General features: G+C 51.5%; 2 protein-coding genes across 2 annotated transcripts in view; both read right to left on the bottom strand.

Annotated features, from left to right (window-relative positions):
• Positions 1–1086: 1086 nt before the first annotated feature.
• Positions 1087–7914, bottom strand: RAPGEFL1 (Rap guanine nucleotide exchange factor like 1). The gene is made up of 4 exons (XM_026448958.1): positions 7395–7914; positions 4050–4125; positions 1420–1561; positions 1087–1188 (listed from the first exon to the last, which is right to left on the bottom strand). Exons 1-4 carry the CDS (start codon positions 7912–7914, stop codon positions 1087–1089), a joined length of 840 nt encoding a protein of 279 aa, XP_026304743.1.
• A 5641-nt stretch (positions 7915–13555) lies between these two features.
• Positions 13556–17494, bottom strand: part of CASC3 (CASC3 exon junction complex subunit) — a 32647-nt gene continuing 28708 nt past the window's right edge. Inside the window, exons 11-14 of the mRNA XM_023204230.2 lie at positions 17255–17469; positions 16231–16353; positions 16030–16094; positions 13556–15277 (exon numbers count right to left, since the gene is read on the bottom strand). Of these exons, the coding sequence (XP_023059998.1) occupies positions 16071–16094; positions 16231–16353; positions 17255–17469 (362 nt within the window). The 3' untranslated portion in view covers positions 13556–15277; positions 16030–16070. The remainder of the gene's footprint in view (positions 15278–16029; positions 16095–16230; positions 16354–17254; positions 17470–17494) is intronic.

The raw sequence follows: 17494 nt of genomic DNA, 5'->3' as shown, positions 1-17494 counted from the left end.
GGAGTCTCGCTCTGTCACCCAGGCTGGAGTGCAGTAAGGTGATCTCAGCTCACTGCAACCTCCGCCTCCTGGGTTCAAGCAATTCTTCTGCCTCAGCCTCCCGAGTAGCTGGGACTACAGGCGTGTGCTACCATGCCCGGCTAATTTTTGTATTTTTAGTAGAGACGGGGTTTCACCATATTGGCCGGGCTGTTCTGAAACTCCTGACCTCGTGTTCTGCCCGCCTCGGCGCCCAGCCCTATTTTATTTTATTTTATTTTTTTTTGTAGTGAAGACAGGGTTTCACCATGTTAGCCAGGCTGGTCTTGAACCTTAAGTGATCCACCCACCTTGGCCTCCCAAAGTGCTGGGAGGCGTGAGCCACCTTGCCCAGCCATTTTACTACCTTTTACTACATCTACTATATGGTGGAGATACTACATAATGGCCTGTGCTGCACGTCTCTTCCCAGCTCCTCCTTCAGTGCTGTCACGTTGGTAGCTTGAAATCAGCCATGGTGACAGAGTTTACACTGTAGGAATCAGCAAAAGCTACAAATCAGGGTTCTTTCTCCTGCAGCACTTGTTGTTAAATATTTACCATTACACCACTGGATTATCAGACAAATGAATGGCAGAATGGACAAAAAAGTGACTGGAGACAGCACTTTGTGCCACCCTCCTGTGAGAGAAAAGAGCTGAAATAAAACCATATTGGAAGCCAGGCACAGTGGCTCACACCTGTAATCGCGGCACTTTGGGAGGCTGAGGCGGGCAGATCACTTGAGGCCAGGAGTTCAAGACCAGCCTGGCCAACATGATGAAACTCATCTCTACAAAAAGTACAAAAATTAGCCAGGCAGGGTGCACCCCTGTAATCCCAGCTACTCAGGAGGCTGAGGCATGAGAATCCCTGGAACCCAGGAGGTGGAGGTTGCAGTGAGCCTAGATGGCGCCACTGCTCTTCAGTCTGGGCAACAGAGTGAGACTCTGTCTCAAAACAAACAAACAAGCAAATCCATATTGGAGCCAATAGGCCAGAGGCAGCCCCTATAGTAGAGGAACGCAGGGAACCTCTTTCCTGTTCCCACCCCTGCCCCACTCCCCCTCACTTTAGTTCCACCGTCTCCACCAGCTGGTGCAGCCTCAGAGTGTCCTCTCGGAGGCCCTGGTAAAGGGACTCGTCCTTCATAATTAGCAGGTATAGATCCTGGAGAGAGGAGGACAAAGAAGGTGAAGGAAGGGGTCTCATCCCAAGGGCTACTCTCTGCAGGGGCCGGGCAAGGTCTCCATGCCTTTGAGCACAGGAGAGCCATATAAGCTAAAGCCCCCTGGCATCTCTTCCTTCCAGGTACCCAGCATAAGAAGTATGGCTCCTTCACAGGGGCCCCCTTCCAGAGCTAATAGCCTGTTTACCCACCTTCTCTTCCCCCAGGCCCACCTTGATGATGTGGCCGGCCCCCTCTTCCTCTTGAAGCAGCCCCTGGTAGGTGTCCAAGAAATGGAGAAGCATGGCTAGACAGGCCTGCTTCCGGCCCAGCCCCTCAGGGCCCTCCATGCCTCCTGCCCGAACAAAGCTGACCCTTAAGTTAAGAAAAATCCCTAGGCAAGCAGACCTGAGGAACTGAGAAGAAAGATGGGAGGCTAGGCTGGGTGCAGTGGCTCACGCCTATAATCCCAGCAGTTTGGGAGGCCGAGGCAGGCAGATCACCTGAGGTCAGGAGTTCGAGACTGGTCTGGCCATCATGGTGAAACCATGACTCTACTAAAAATACAAAAATTCGCCGGGTGTGGTGGTGGGTGCCTGTAATCCCAGCCACTCCGGAGGCTGAGGCACAAGAATCGCTTGAAACCGGGAGGCAGAGGTTGCAGTGAGTCGAGATAGGGCCATTGCACTCCAGCCTGGAGAGGGAGACTGTGTGTCAAAAAAAAAAAAAAAAAAAAAAGGGAAAAAGCCCAGGCGCGGTGGCTCACACCTGCAATCCCAGCACTTTGCAAGGCTGAGGCAGGTGGATCACTTAAGGTCAGGAGTTTGAGACCATCCTGGTCAACATGGTGAAACCTTGTCTCTACTAAAAATACAAAAATTAGCCGGGCATGGTGGCGGGCACCTGTAATCCCAGCTACTCGGAAGGCTGAGGCAGGAGAATCTCTTGAACCCAGGAGGCGGAGGTTGCAGTGAGCCAAGGTCACACCATTGCACTCCAGCCTGGGCAATAAGAGCAAAACTCCATTTCAACAGAAAGAAAGAAAGGTGGGAGGCTAAATTGCCCCCAGATATTCTCTAGATTCGGGGCCAGAAAGAAAGGAGTTTCAGGGGTCCTGGAGCCAAGACCTCCTAATGTCCCAGCCTAGGCTTTTGCTTAGGGTAGGTAGTGATGACCACTTGACCACATCCAGCTCCTGCAGGTTAGACAGGTTAGATTTTCACTTGAGGATAACCTGCTCAGACCCTTCCAACCTCTGGCCAGCCCAGGGCCTGCAGCTCACAGTGCACCTAATAAAGGCCAATGGTGTTTACCACAAACCTGACTATACCTCACTGGAAGGCCTGGTGTTTCTAAGACAGCTTGTTATATTATTTATTTGTTTGTTTATTTAAGAGGGAGTCTCGTTCTGTTGCCCAGGCTGGAGTGCAATGGCACGATCTCAGCTCACTGCAACCTCTGCCTCCTGGGTTCAAGCGATTTCTCCTACCTCAGGCTCCCGAGTTGCTGAGACTACTAGGTGCCCGCCACCAAGCCCGGCTAGTTTTTTGTATTTTAGTAGAGACGGAGTTTCACCTTGTTGGCCAGGCTGATCTCAAACTCCTGCCCTCAAGTGATCCACCCACCTCAGCCTCTCAAAGTGCTGGGATCCAAAAGCTTGAGCCACCGCACCTGGCCAAGAGCCTGTAACATTGTACTCAGTGGTCTGACATTTACAATTAGGTCTTAAAATAACTCTGTGAGAGGCCCATGCTTACATGAGACCCTATGAATAGCCCATCCAGCGGCTCCTCTCTAGCAGACCCTACTGAAGCACAACTGTGGCCTGATGTTTACATCAGACCCCAGCATAACTCGCTGGGCAACCAGATGTTTTAGAGCAATAATTCAGTGGGGATAGAGGTGCCCTTAGTAGAATAATAACACCTTGCCTGGGTGCAGGGGCTCACGCCTGTAATCCCAGCACTCTGAGAGGCCAAGGCAGGCAAACCACTTAAGGTCAGGAGTTCGAGACCAGCCTGGGCAACATGGTGAAACTCCGTCGCCACCAAAAAATACAAAAAGTAGCCAGGTGTGGTGGTGTGCGCCTGTAGTCCTCAGCTACAGGGGAGGCTGAGACAGGAGAATCACTTGAACCCAGGAGGCAGAGGTTGCAGTGAGCCGAGATCACACCACTGTACTCCAGCCTGGGTGACAGAGCAAGACTCCATCTCAAAATAATAAATAAATAAATAACACCTTTCATTTGTACAGGGCTCTGCAGCCTCCAAAGCACTCCCACATCTGCTATCAGAGTGATCTTCATAGCAGCTCATAAATAGGCAAGGCAGGTGCTATTTACCTCCATTTTACAGAAGAGGTAACTGAGTCCCCACAAGCTTAGGTAATCTGTCCAAGTCACACAGCTGGTAAGTAGAAAAGCTGGGACTGAAACCCAGGTATGTTTTCTTTTCTTTTCTTTTTTTTTTTTTTTTGAGATGGAGTCTCACTCTGTCGCCCAGTCTGGAGTGCAGTGACGCGATCTCGGCGCACTGCAACCTCCGCCTCCTGGGTTTGAGTGATTCTCCTGCCTCAGCCTCCCAAGTAGCTGGGGTTACAGGTGTGTGGCACCATGCCTGGCTAATTTTTTGTATTTTTAGTAGAGATGGGGTTTCACCATGTTGGCCCGGCTGGTCTCGATCTCCTGACCTCAGGTGATCCACCCACCTTGGCCTTCCAAAGTGCTGGGATTACAGGCGTGAGCCACCACACCCAGCCCCAGGTAGTTTCCTAGGGGAGAGTTTAGGCTCTGAAATTGCATGTGGGATGGAGGGAGTGGCTCCCTTCCGACCTCTCCTTTTACAGCTCCACAAAAGGATATTACTGGTGTAGCTCCTGCAGAAATTTCTCCGTCGGGAGGAAGAGAGAATGGGTAAGGACAATGTCATCCAGCAGGACATCTGCAAAGATCAGTGGGCACCACGGATGTCAGGAGGGCACTTCCAGAATGAAACTGGAAATGCAGTGCCTCCCTCTCTTGCCCCTGAGGGCAAGTTCTCTTTAGCCAGGCTGGAGCCCCAGCCACCTGCCCCGTCATGCTCTGCACACACGCACATACACATGTGTAAAGGTTCTGGGCAGCCGCTGCGGGGGTGGGTTTGGCAGCTGCCAAGGCAGCTGAAGGGAAGGGGGGGGCGTGCCTTTGATGGCCATGTGCAATTCTCTTCAGAGTATGTGGGAAGTTGGTCAGATAACACACCAAGCTTGAGTTCTGCCTGAAAAAGGAAGTAGCCCACAGAAGAGTCTCTAGACAGAGAGTATTTCCAAACACAGAGGTTAGCATCAGTGGGGAGTGTGTGTGTGTGTGTGTGTGTGTGTGTATGTGTGTGTGTGTGTGCGCGCGCGCGCGCGCGCAGGCGCACGTGTATCCCTCTTCTCCTCCCCATTCCCTACCTAACAGCTTTGAGTTCTAACTAGGCAGGTGGGAACCAGCCTGACTGGAAGAGACTGCCATTGCTTTGATCCCAGAACCTTTAAATAGAAATCCTGTGTCCTTTAGGTGCCCAGAGACAGAAGGGTTAATGATGGAATGGTGAAGGGGAGCGGCTCCTCTCACCACCCCTTTCCCCTCCACACCCCCTGTCTGGGCCTGGCTCAGCCAGTCAGCCGGGTACAAGGTCGCCCTGACTTGCAGCCAGCCCTGGGGTGGGGCAGGGCCGCCTGGCACACACAGACAGGCAAGGTGCAGGGAGGGAGCCAGGTGTCCTCACCAGGACAGGTTAGGGCCAGGTCCCCAGGCACGGTCCCAGGACAAAACCAAGGCTTCTGACTGCCTTTGGTTCACTATCCCCTGTGGTCAGTTCTAGCCATGAAAGTGGAGAAGGAAAACCAACATGAAGTAATTGACTTCAACGATTTCATTTCGCAAATGTGAAACTGAGGCCCAGAGCTGGGAGGGACTTGCCTGGAGGTGGAATAAGAACCCAGAATCCTGCGTCTTTTTCCTTTCTCAGTATGCCCGAGGCAAGCAGAGTGTTAGGGTAAAACCTAGTGGTCAGAGGTGGCTGCTTGGACGTTGGAGAGGCTTTGGTAGGTTAAGAGTAACTTCTGTAAGTTCTCTCCTCCCACATACGCTGGGAGGAGACCAGGATGACTTGAGAACATTGGTTTTATTGGAGAACATCAGAGTGGCAGGTTAAGCTGATTCTCATTCACCCTGAGACTGGTTTGGAATTTCCCAAACCAGTTACTCTGGGAATTAAGGCTGCCAGATAACATGGGTGACATTTCAGGAGTCTTACCCCAAGGGAGAATGAGCAGAGCATGTGGCACCAGGCCCCTGTAAACGGGGAAAGACAGTTTCTCCCTTTTCCTCCCTGCCCAGCTACCCTGCTGTGTTCTTACAATGAGTCAGAGAGCCCCCAGCTCTGACCCCCAGCTTCAGGGATGGGGGTGAGGAAACGAGAGGCCTGACATCCTTCATAGACTTTATCTCACAGGATTCCTAAGCTGGAGCAAAGGAAGAGTAAGATGGGGCAAAGTGGAGGAGATGCTGATATGGGGGCCACAGTTGGGCATCTGCCTTTTCCAAGGCAGGCTCTAGGCCAATGTACAGCCTCCCTAGGGAATGTGTCATAGAGACACAGGGTGTGTGGTGTAGGCGGGAAGTTATGGTTAGGAGAGCTGTGTGTGTCTGATATTTTTCTAATTAAATCCAAAAGGTGTCAGCTCCCCAGGGCAACTACAGTCTGCGCCAAAGGAGAGGACCCAGGTCTTGAGAAGGATCTAGGAGAGTGGAGCCCCACTCCACACATCTAGTTTGGGGTTCCCTGCCGAGGGCTGAGAGCAAGTGTGAAAGCCCTCAGCATTAGGGTATCAGCTAGGGCTCCCAAACCTCAGACCCTCCTGGGCTTAGTGCAATGCCTAGAGCTAGACCTAGAGACCCCTACTAACCAGCCATTTGGGGCCTTGGTTTCCTCAAAGGCCCCTTAGTAGGGATGCTGAAAGGGAATGGTGAAATAGTATCATCATTTAGGGAATAAGCTTCTCAGGGTGTGGTGATTATGTTTTAAAGAGGTCGTGTGCCAGGTCCAGTGGCTCATGCCTGTAATCCCAGCACTTTGGGAGGCCGAGGTGGGGGGGGGGGGGGGGAATCCCGGGGTCATGAATTCAAGACCAGCTTGGCCAAGTTGGTGAAACCCTGTCTCTACTAAAACTACAAAAATTAGCCAGGCTGGTGGCTCATGCCTGTAATCCCAGCACTTTGGGAGGCCGAGGCAGGCAGATCATGAGGTCAGGAGATCGAGACCATCCTGGCTGACACGGTGAAACGCTGTCTCTACTAAAAATACAAAAATTAGCCAGGTGTGGTGGCACACGCCTGTAGGTCCAGCTACTCGGGAGACTGAGGCAGGAGAATCGCTTGAACCTGGGCGGTGGATGTTGCAGTGAGCTGAGATCGCACCACTCCACTCCACATCCCCGGCCGGGGTGAGAGTGAGACTGTCTCAAAAAAAAAAAAAAAAAAAAAAAAGCCGTGTGCTGAGGCCTGACACCGAAAGGGAAGGGTGGAAGCTGGAGGCGCTTGGACACCCTAGATGCTCCAGGGCCCTGATGCCAAACCAGCCACCTCTCCCCTTCCAGACACCTTCTGCATCTACCCCAAGGAGAACACTATCCCCCCACCAAACTGCTAAGGACAACGCATCCTTTGCTGATGCCTAAAAGGCAGCTTGGGGCCTGTGCCTGTCTGGCACTTCCTCCTGGGGTGGGCCAGCCTGCGCTGTGCAGGCCTCTGAACAGTCAGGGACCCCAGGGTTTTCAGGGCTCAAGCACCTCTGGCAGGTCGCATGGCTGCGCTGGGCAGCTTCCATCTTAATGTGTCAGGCCCTAATTTGGAGCCACAGGAGGAGGTATTCAACATCAGGGACCCATGGGAGTCAGTGGCTACAATGCCCAGGGGAAAGGAAGGGTGACTGAAGGAGAGTAAGAGGCAAGAGGCTCAGCTGCTTCTCCAGATGGGGGTGAGGCTGCTGTAGGGAGGAAGGTGGGTACTGTCCTCCTCTTCCGCGGGAGGGTCTGTGCCTCCGCTAGGCCCCTAGCTGGCTTCCGCGGACCACTCAACCCCATAACCAGGCCCCAGCACGGCGCCACCCCCACGCTCCAAGGGCAAGGAAGAGGAGCCGGGACCAGACCCTGCTCCGGGTGTTCGAGCCCACTGGCTCCTTACCTGAGGCGCCGCTGTCCCTGGTGGCCCCTCCAGCAAGCCGCTCTAGAACGCGGTTCAGAAGATGCTCCGGCCGCTCGGGGGCACCCAGGGGGGCCCAGGGCGGCGAGGTCAAGGGCTCGCCCGGGGACAGCTCGTCAGATGAGTAGGAGGAAGGGGAGCGCAGGGGCCCCCCTCCCCCGAGCGGCCCGGGCCCCGGCACCTCCTCCAGCTGCAGCCAGCAGGGCCCCCCGCTGCCCGGCTCCTCCGCGACCCCCGCCGGCTCTCCCCCTTCCTCCTCAGGGGGCGGCTCCAGCCCCAGCTCGGCGGGGGGCTCCCGGAGGAAAGCGGGGAGCAGCAGGCGAGACACGCTCTGACGCCGCTGCAACGACCGCGTTCCCCCGGCTGGACCACCGCCCCCGCCGGGTCCCCCACCCCCTCCAGGCCCACCGCAGCTCCCCGGACCCCCGCCGGGACCTCCCGCCACCGTTCGGCCCGCCAGCTGCGACGTCTGCTTCTTCAGAAATTTCTCCAGAGGCTTCATGCCCCCCCCCCCCCCCCCCCCCCCGGGGGCCCCCGGGGGGCCCCGGGTGTCCGGGGCGGGGGGGGGGGGGGGGCGGGGACACGATGCTCAGGGCTGGAGGAGCAGAGGGGCCGTGCCAGGAGCCGGAGTGGGGGTCAGAGGTGCCGAGCCTCGCTGGCCAGAGTCCAGGGGCCAGTAGCCGGGGGAGGTGCCAGAAGGAAGGAGTGCCCGCTCTCAGCAACCCCCCATGCAGGCTGCAGCCGGCACGCGGCCCGAAGAGTAGGCAGGCTGCGGGGCCGGTGCCCCCGACTCTGCGCTGCGGCGGCAGAGGCAGCGGGCGGAGCGCAAGGCTGAGAGGACGCGGCGGCGGCTGCGCTCCTGGCCGCGAGGAGGGGTAAGGTGGCAGAGCTGAGACCGCGCCCCCTCCTCCAGTCCCCGCCCAGTCCCCGCCCCTGACCTTCCTGGGGCCGCCCCCGCGCCGCACAAGGCTTGAACTCGCGCGCTGGGGTTGACCACGAGGGAAACAGTAAGGGACTTGGGTTCCGGGCAGAAGAAATTAAGGGCAAAGGTAAGGCAGAGATTTACCAATGGGGAAGGATTCTTGGCTCAAGGGATAACCGGGTCTCAGCATCATTTCAAAGTCAGGACAGGTCTGTGGCCTGGACACCTTGACTCGACTACCTGTGTACCCAAGTCAGGCCTACAGATTGCTGAACCCAAGAGTGTGCACCTTTCCCATACTCACAGGAATATGTGGACTTTATCTTCCTAATGTGAGAAGGGCTGGGAAGGCCTCTTGGGTGAATTAGCACTGTCACTGGAGGCAGTGCCCACCTGTCCTCTCTGGCAGGGCACCATAGGTGGTGTGGGCCTGGTCTGTGGGCAGGTACTGGCAGGCAGGTAGGAGCCAGGCAGGGAGCAGCAGGTTGTGGCAGGTCTAGCTGGGGTGAGGAGGGGATAGTAGGCAATGGAGAGGAGACCAGGAGCACAAGGGCACCTGGGCCCAGATGGCAGCAGAAGGAAGCAGGGCCATGGAGACAGGTGACAAGCCCCAGAACTGCCAACTATCATTAAGCACAGAGCCCAAGTGTACATAGCCATGGAGTGGGAAAAGTGGTGCCAAATTAGCACTCCAAGTAATCCTTATTCCTGATGCCCACGCCAGGAGCATTCTGTCCTTAAGGATATGCTGCCCCAGAAAGGGGGGGGCAGCGTAAAGCCATGTTAAGTGTGAGAACATCCAGGTTAGACTTACTAGGCGCGGAGAGTGGCAGCAGGTTCCGGGTGGGTTGAGGCTGTCTAGACAATGCCCCACCCCTGTTTACCAAGCACCAACCAGGCAGGGACAGGAATGCTAATGGCTGGGAGTGGTAGTAAAACTGAACAGGGTGTGTATGACATACGTATCAATGTATGTGCATATCTGTTCCCATGTGTACTAGAGCATGTGTTCACAGAAATAAAGCTTTGCACACCCATCTGTTTGTGGATTTGGAAACAGTAAAAAGACGACAGTGCACAATTTTGACTAAGAAGCTGTATCAGAGGTCTGAGTATCAGCTTCCTGTGCTCCCCTTATTGGACACCCCAATATCCCCGGGCTTGAAAGGGGAAAGTGGCTGGAATGGGTTGGAGCTCCCCAGGTAGCATTTTATGAACTGAATAGGAAGAGGGAAGGGCTTCTCTCCCAGCACATGCCACAGTTACCAGATTAAGCCGGTTGCCTTGGTAACCTCTCTGGGCAGGATTTGGGAATTGTTGGTTAGGAAGGGCGAATTGGGGAGTGTGAAGGGTGTGGGGGGTTGAAAATAAAAGGGACTGAAAGACTTCTGGAAGCTAGAAGCTTGGGACACAGGACCCCAGCACTCCCCCAAATGCTCAAGGATATCAGGCAGAGACTAAGTTCAACATTTTGAATCAGTGAGGAGAGCCAGCATCAAGTCATGGTCCTCCTGGAGTGGCGGTGGTTTTCACCCTGACTACACACTGGAATCACAGGGAAGCTTCTCAGAAATATTGATGCCGACTGGGCGTGGTGGCTCACGCCTGTAATCTCAACACTTTGGGAAACTAAGGCGGGCAGATCACTTGGTCATGAGTTCAAGACCAGCCTGACCAACATGGTGAAACCCCATCTCTACTAAAAATACAAAAATAAATTAGCCGGGCATGGTGGCACACACCTTTAATCCCAGCTACTCTAGAGGCTGAGGCAGAAGGATCGCTTGAACCTGGGAGGTGAAGGTTGCAGTGAGCTGTTATCATGCTACTGCACTCCAGTCTGGGTGAGAGACTCCATATTTAAAAAAAAAATACTGGCCAGGCGCAGCGGCTCCCGCATATAATCCCAGCACTTTGGGAGGCCGAGAAGGGTGCATGATGAGGTCAGGAGTTCGAGACCAGTCTGGCCAACATAGTGAAACCCTGTCTCTACTAAAAATACAAAAATCTGCTGGGCATGGTGATGGGTGCCTGTAATCCCAGCTACTCAGGAGGCTGAGGCAGGAGAATCACTTGAACCCGGGAGGCAGAGGCTGCAATGAGCGGAGATCATGGCACTGCACTCCAGCTTTGGCAACAAGAGCAAGACTCTGTCTCAAAAAAAAAAAAAAAAAAAAAGTACTGATGCCTAGGCCCTATCTCAAACCAATTAAATCAGATTTCTGAACCAGGGCCAAGGCTTATGGTATTTAAAAAGCTCCTCACATGACACAAATGGCCAGGATTGAAAATCACTGCCCTAGAGGGACAGTCCAACCCAAGTGGACTGCAGATACTGGGAGTTGACTTTGGAATTCCAAGTCTTTGGTGCTCCGAGTTGCCCACAAGTTTGCAGGTCTATGTGCTGACCCTGAAGGGGAAGAGGGTTGGCAGGGCATTTGCAGCCGCTTATGGAAGAAATAAAGAGGAAAGCAGGGTGGTATGAATAATAACTATGAGATAGGGGCGAAAAAGCTTTGAGGGCCCAGCCCATGGGCTTCTACAAGGGGACTGGGCAGGGCCACCTAAGGCTGTCTGCTGCTTAAACAACCCTCTTCTTTCTGACCACCCAGAGGCAGGCTGGGAGGATAGAACCTGGGGGCTTCGCTGAGTGAGAGCTTCTTCTTGCAGAGCTGGTTACCAGGGCAACAGAGAGAGCAATAGGGTCTAACTGAAGGACTGGGGAAGCAAGAGGCAAGGGGAAGCATCCAACACTCAAACCTCCTGCCAGTAACCCACCCCAAGGCTGGTTGGCATTTTTTGCATGACCCCGGGAGATCACGCCTACAGTCACCCATCACACTGTGGGGAAGAGAAGCAAACTGACATGATTCAAAGAGGAGTTAGGGGCCCAGAGTGGTGGCTCACGCCTAATCCCAGCACTTTGGGAGGCCGAGCTCAGCCAATCACCTGAGGCCAGGAATTTGAGACCAACCTGGCCAACATGGTGAAACCCCATCTCTACTAAAAATACAGAACAAAAATAGCCAGGCGTGGTGGCGGGCGCCTGTAATCCCAGCTACTTGGGAGGCTGAGACAAAAGAATCACTTGAACCCGGGAGGCGGAGGCTGCAGTGAGCCAAGATCATGACACTGCACTCCAGCCTGGGTGACAGAGGGAGACTCAGTCTAAAAAAAAAAAAAAATTAGGGATGTGGGTCAGGAAAGTCACAGTCCTCTGGCTGTGGCACCAGCACCAAGGGATGGGGGAAGTCCCATCTGTCTTTATAAGATGTACAATAGTTGGGAACAGCAGCTCAAGCCTGTAATCCCAGCACTTTGGGAAGCCCAGACAGGAGGATCACTTGAGCCCAGGAATGCAATGACCCTGTCTCTACAAAAATAAAAAAAAAAAAAAAATAGCTAGGTGTGGTGGTGCATGCTTGTGGTTCCAGCTACTTGAGAGGCTGAGGTGGATGGATTGCTTGAGCCCAGGTGGTCAAAGCTGCAGTGAGCCATGATTGTGCCATTGCACTCCAGTCTAGGCAATAGAGCAAGACCAAAAAAAAAAAAAAAAAAAAAAAAGGATGCAGTATGATATCCATGCCTCCAGTGTATGGATTTGTGAAATCCAACAAATGCTGCCATGCTGCCAGCTCCATATGAAAACTGCTCTCCCGGCCGGGCGCAGTGGCTCAAGCCTGTAATTCCAGCACTTTGGGAGTCCAAGACAGGCGGATCACGAGGTCAGGAGATCGAGACCATCCTGGCTAACACGGTGAAACCCCGTCTCTACTAAAAAAAAATACAAAAAGCTAGCCGGGCGAGGTGGCAGGCACCTGTAGTCCTAGCTACTCGGGAGGCTGAGGCAGGAGAATGGTGTGAACCCGGGAGGCGGAGCTTGCAGTGAGCTGAGATCCGGCCACTGCACTCCAGCCTGGGCGATAGAGTGAGACTTCGTCTCAAAAAAAAAAAAAAAAAGAAAGAAAATTGCTCTCCCATACCAGGGATAGCCTCTGCAGTAAATTTCCATCCCACCCAGAGGAAAAAGTCACTTCAAAGGTGGGAACTGCCCTCTACGCATCAAAGGCCAAGTGGACTAGGTAAACTGAAACATGACCCACAGTTGATTTGTTTTTTGAAACCATGTGTCCAGGCAGGTCATATTATCTGTTAATTTCACTTTGGGATTAGTGTTGCAAAACATTTGTTATTAAGAAAGGAACATTGGGGCTGGGTGTGGTGGCTTGCACATGTAATCCCAGCACCCTAGGAGGCTAAGGCAGGAGGATCACTTCAACCTAGGCATTCCAGACCAGCCTGGGTAACACAGTGAGACCCCTACTCTACTAAAAACAAACAAAAAAAATTAGCTGGGCATGGTGGTGTGGGCCTGTAGTCACAGCTGTTTGGGAAGCTGTGGCAGGAGGACTGCTTGAACCTAGGAGCTCCAGGTTGCAGCTACCTATGATCGTGCCACTGTATTCCAGCCTGGGTGACAGAGCAAGACTGTCTCAGGAAAAAAAAAAAAAAAAGAAAGTGACACTGGATCTGGTAGGGTAGAGAGTCACTGGCAAGGACATTAAGAATACAGACTCAGACTTGGCCTTGGGAGGCCAAGGCAGGTGGATCACCTGAGGTCAGAAGTTCAAGAGCAGCCTGGCCAACATGGTGAAACCCCATTTCTACTAAAAATATAATTTTTTTTTTTGGTACAAAAAAATACAAAAATTTCTACTAAAAAAACAAAAAAAAAAAAAAAAAAATTCCCTTCCCCTTACCTGACCTGATCGTCTCCCTAAGACTGTGGTCCTTAATACTTTAGTGTCAGCATCTTTATTTTTCAAGAAAGCTAGCTACCTGCACTTCCCCCAGCCCAGGACTTGGTATAGTTATACTGACATCTGATGGCATATTACCTTGGGAAACTTACCTGCCAAACACAAAGGAAGCCATAAAGAATACTAGATGCTCATATGAATAAGCAGCATCTCTCTACTTCTCTGTCCCTGACACTTCCAATCTAAGGGATGGCATGATATCCTGGTAATCTATGTGGTTAAAAAAGATAACTGATGGGGAGTGCAGACACATTTATGGCCTCAAAGGGGCTCCTCATCTCTCTGGGCTTGTTTCACAAGTCTGGGCTGACCTGAGTTGTGACCGTGACCCTGTGGGGGAATCAGGGAGTCCTCTTCCCTCCCTCCCAAATCAAGACTCATGCAAAACATTGGCAAGAGAGCCAAGTTTATAGTCTAAATTTTATTATCTCCAAGTCACAATGCTGATCACAAATGGGCACCCTTTAAAACAGTAACAAAAAACACCACCACACATGGAAAAATCCTTGCAACTAAACACAGTGGACCAACAGAGACAAGTCTCACAGTGTCTTAAGGTCTGGGAATCTGGGCATGCTGCCCACAGGCTTGAGGAGACATCTTCAGGCTTAAGGCAAAGGGAACAGCCTACAAAAGGCACAACCACCAGCTACCCCTGGAAGAATCTCTTAGTAATTTCCTCCTTGGGGGTTACAGATTAAGTGCCCCTCCCCCCTCTCCATGCCACACCTGTGATTCAAGTGGTTAGGCCAGCTGCTAGAGGGAAGGAATAAAAACAGACAGTGACATTACCCGGGAGAGACACAGCCACCATCTTTACCCTCAGGTTCTGCAGAAGGACAGGGACAGTGGCCAAGTTACCCCTGGCGGACAGAAGTACTGCAGTAATAGGAATCTCTTCCGCAGAGGCAGCAGAGAAGTGGTTTAGTGCCATGGATAGGGAGGAAAGATAGGAGCCCTTGCCCAGAAGGTGACTGGCTTCCTTAGGCCTTAAGCCCAGGTGTAGTATCTTCTGTTTGCAAGGACAAAAGTAGAATTCGGGGAAAATAAGGTAGTAACATCTAAAACACTTGTAGCAGGAAAGACGTGGAGAAGAGCAATTGCAAAGGATGGGGTAGACTGCTTGCTGGATGGTATTTGCCTTTAAAGAGATGCATTGGTCCACAGCAACTGGAAAGGGAGTGTAGCAAGAAGAATGGAAAGAAGAGAAGCAAGGCCCTCTAATTCCACTTACCTCAAAAGACTGCGCCCTGAGGACTATGTGAATACACACCCCTAAGGGCAAAGGCTCTCACTCCACCATCCCTTTCTCACAAAAGCATCTGGTTTGCCATCTCTCCCCACAGTAGGGTATTTGCCCTCAGCAGAGAACAGTAGCCCACCATAGTACAGGTACTGATGGATGCTCAGACTCCTAAAAACCTAAGTCAAAGAGAAGGACTCCTACCCACCTATTCTGAGCTTTTCTGCACAACAGGACCCTCTGTGCAGACAGCCATGCTTCCACAGGGTTAGAGTTAAGGGAATACAAGTATACAAGAGGATAACAAATGCCAACTAAAAGTGAAAGGCCAGGTCTTTTTAGCCTTGGTGAGGAAGGCTGGCTGATACATTCTCCATTATCTGGGATGCAGGGAAGAGTCAAAAGGGAATCCAGAGGGGCTAGCAAACCAGAAGAATGGACTTGTTTCATTTAAAGGTAGGGAGAGCAAGAAACAGAGACAAAGAGAAAAAACTAACATAATATTAAGGATAATAAGCCAGGTTTTAAAAATGAACATCTTAGAAAACAAAACAAACAGGAAGGAGCTTCCTTGAGAACAGAAGACACTTCAATTTCCCAGAAGAAAGCGAAGAACAGCAGAAGACATGGGCCTCTGGATCTAGACTCAGAAGCTTGGGGCTGTCTGGCTCTGCTCCCCCGAACACAGCCAACTTGAGTGAAGATGGGACGAGGTCCACTTGTTTCTCCCTCTCTCCAGAGCCTGTCCTTAGAGGAAGGCAGGGGTCCTCCTCTTTCAGCTGTTTGCTGGTAGGAGCCATACCCTATATCTTTGAAGCCCTTCTGGTAGTAGATAGCCAGCTGTATTTCTCTTCTCTCCTGAGTTCTCACCTCTGCCGTTCTGACAGGGGTTGGAAAAAGGGAAGAACCACCAAAGTGTTAGTGGGCCTTCTGGGCATTTACAAGCTGTTTTCAAAAAGCCACATTTCTAAATAATGTGTATTAAGTAATGCCCTTAAACAAAACAAAAGCAACAAAACCCCCAGTCTTTCTCCTCTATGATCTATAGAACTGGTTTTTTCTGCTATAACATCTCAAATTGCCTTCCTGTATTTTTTCCTTGTAGCTTCTAAATTGAAAATTGTCATGTAACAGTCATTTCTACTTCAACCCTGCCCAATACACTTGCCAAACAAACAAACTGGCAAATTTCAGGATTCCTTTAAGCCTCCTGAGATATCCTATGATTATTATAACTTAAAGCATTAACTAGAGGCCAGGCGGGGTGGCTCACGCCTGTAAGTCCAGCACTTTGGGAGGCCAAGGCAGGAGGATCACCTGAGGTCAGGAGTTCAAGATCAGCCTGGCCAATATGGTGAAACCCCACTTCTACTAAAAATACAAAAACTAGTCAGGTGTGGTCATGCGTGCCTATAATCCTAGCTACTCAGGAGGCTGAGGCAAGAGCAATGCTTGAACTCAGGAGATGGAGGTTGCAGTGAGCCGAGATTGTGCCACTGCACTCCAGCCTGGGTAACAGACTGAGACTCCATCTCAAAAAAAAAAAAAAAAAAGCATTAGTTAGTGATTTTTGTTTGTTAAGCAAGTGTAAGCATTAGTTTTAAGAATATTCATAGTAAGTTGTGCACTTACTTTTATATGATGTTAAGATTGAAAATATTCAGAAACTCATATTAACTGGAACCCCTGCTTACAACCTGAAATAATAAAGTTGGAATTTGTTATCAGGTCATACCAGAGAAACACACCCAGAAAAATGAGGGAAATCCTCTGGGGAGAAGGAAAGCCCACTGACGGAGCATGTGCATTAAGTATGGGAAGGAGCTCGCATACCTCAGGTGGAGGGGGCTTGATGGTGACTGGCTGGGGAGTCCTCCGCGGTGGGGAGGGCTTTGGTTGCACCTGCTGCTGGGCGGGGTTATAGTAGGTCACTCCTCCATATACCTGTGATGGGGCCTGGACCCCACAAGCCAGAAGAAAAAGTTAGGAATGAATTCATCCAACCTATGATGAATAGGAAATATTATTCATCCACAAGAGTATTGGGGAATTTATAATTTTAAAAATATCTGATCTGCCCACCCTTCAAAATAAAGTGACTATTCATTTTTGCCTTAATTTGTCATTATTTTGCTCTGGTTTTTATTTCTTCAAAGTACTGCCCAGCTTTCTCTAATTCCTAACATCAGCTGACAAATGGAAAAGGCTGAGTTCAGTAGCGACACTACAGATACTTGATTATGTCAACGTGCTGGAAGTTAAGCAGGACAGAGGTGGGGTGATAAGGAGTAGAATACAGCTTCTTTATGCAATAGAGTGAAAAGCAGGTACTGCCACCTATGATGTACCACAACACAGGAAAGAAACACCATTAAAGAAACTGAACGCTGGGTGCGGTGGCTCATGCCTGTAATCCCAGCACTTTCGGAGGCTGAGGCAGGTGGATCGGTTGAGGTCAGGAGTTTGAGACCAGCTTGGCCAACATGGTGAAACCCCGTCTCTACTAGAAATACAAAAATTAGCCGGGCGTGGTGGCAGGCGCTGTAATCCCAGCTACTCGGGAGGCTGAGGCAGGAGAATCGCTTGAACCCAAGAGGTGGAGGTTGCAGTAAACTGAGATCATGCCACTGCACTACAGGCCTGGGCGACAGAGAAAAAAAACTGAAAAGAATAAAGATGATGGGCATTACATAAGCTGCATTTCCAGCTCCTGACCACTAAGAGGCGTCTTAGTGTCACATACAAATCAGTGGCACTGAAATGTTCTCTCAAATTCCTTTAGCATTCTCCCCATACCACATTCCTGTCTGAATTAAAGAATATGTATCTAGAAAAACATGATCATTAGCCATCTCACCTGTGTATTAGGATATAGATGCGGCGGCGGTGGGGGAGGCAGTGCCCCTGGAGCATAAGGGTAACTGGGATTACCAAAGTTCATGACGCCTGGAGCAGAAAAGTAAGTAGGAGCAAGCAACTGCTGAGGTGGTGGCTGTCCTGGAGACATGGACACTGGTGGGGGATAGAGGCCTGGATTGGGCAGAGGAGCTGGTGTCTGGTGGGGATGTAAACCTGGATAAGGAGAAGAAAAAAACTG

This window comes from Piliocolobus tephrosceles, chromosome 16 (genome assembly GCF_002776525.5).
Source record: "Piliocolobus tephrosceles isolate RC106 chromosome 16, ASM277652v3, whole genome shotgun sequence".
In the NCBI taxonomy this organism is placed as follows: domain Eukaryota; kingdom Metazoa; phylum Chordata; class Mammalia; order Primates; family Cercopithecidae; genus Piliocolobus; species Piliocolobus tephrosceles.
This window is presented reverse-complemented; position numbering and strand designations above follow the sequence as displayed.

Coding starts and splice junctions, on each gene's coding strand:
- RAPGEFL1 (XM_026448958.1), bottom strand. CDS start 7,914: ATGAAGCCTCTGGAGAAATTTCTGAAGAAGCAGACGTCGCAGCTGGCG. Junction 4,126..7,394: donor CAGGGACAGCGGCGCCTCAG/GTAAGGAGCCAG, acceptor TGATCTTTGCAG/ATGTCCTGCTGGATGACATT. Junction 1,562..4,049: donor TTTCTGCAGGAGCTACACCA/GTAATATCCTTT, acceptor TCTTAACTTAAG/GGTCAGCTTTGTTCGGGCAG.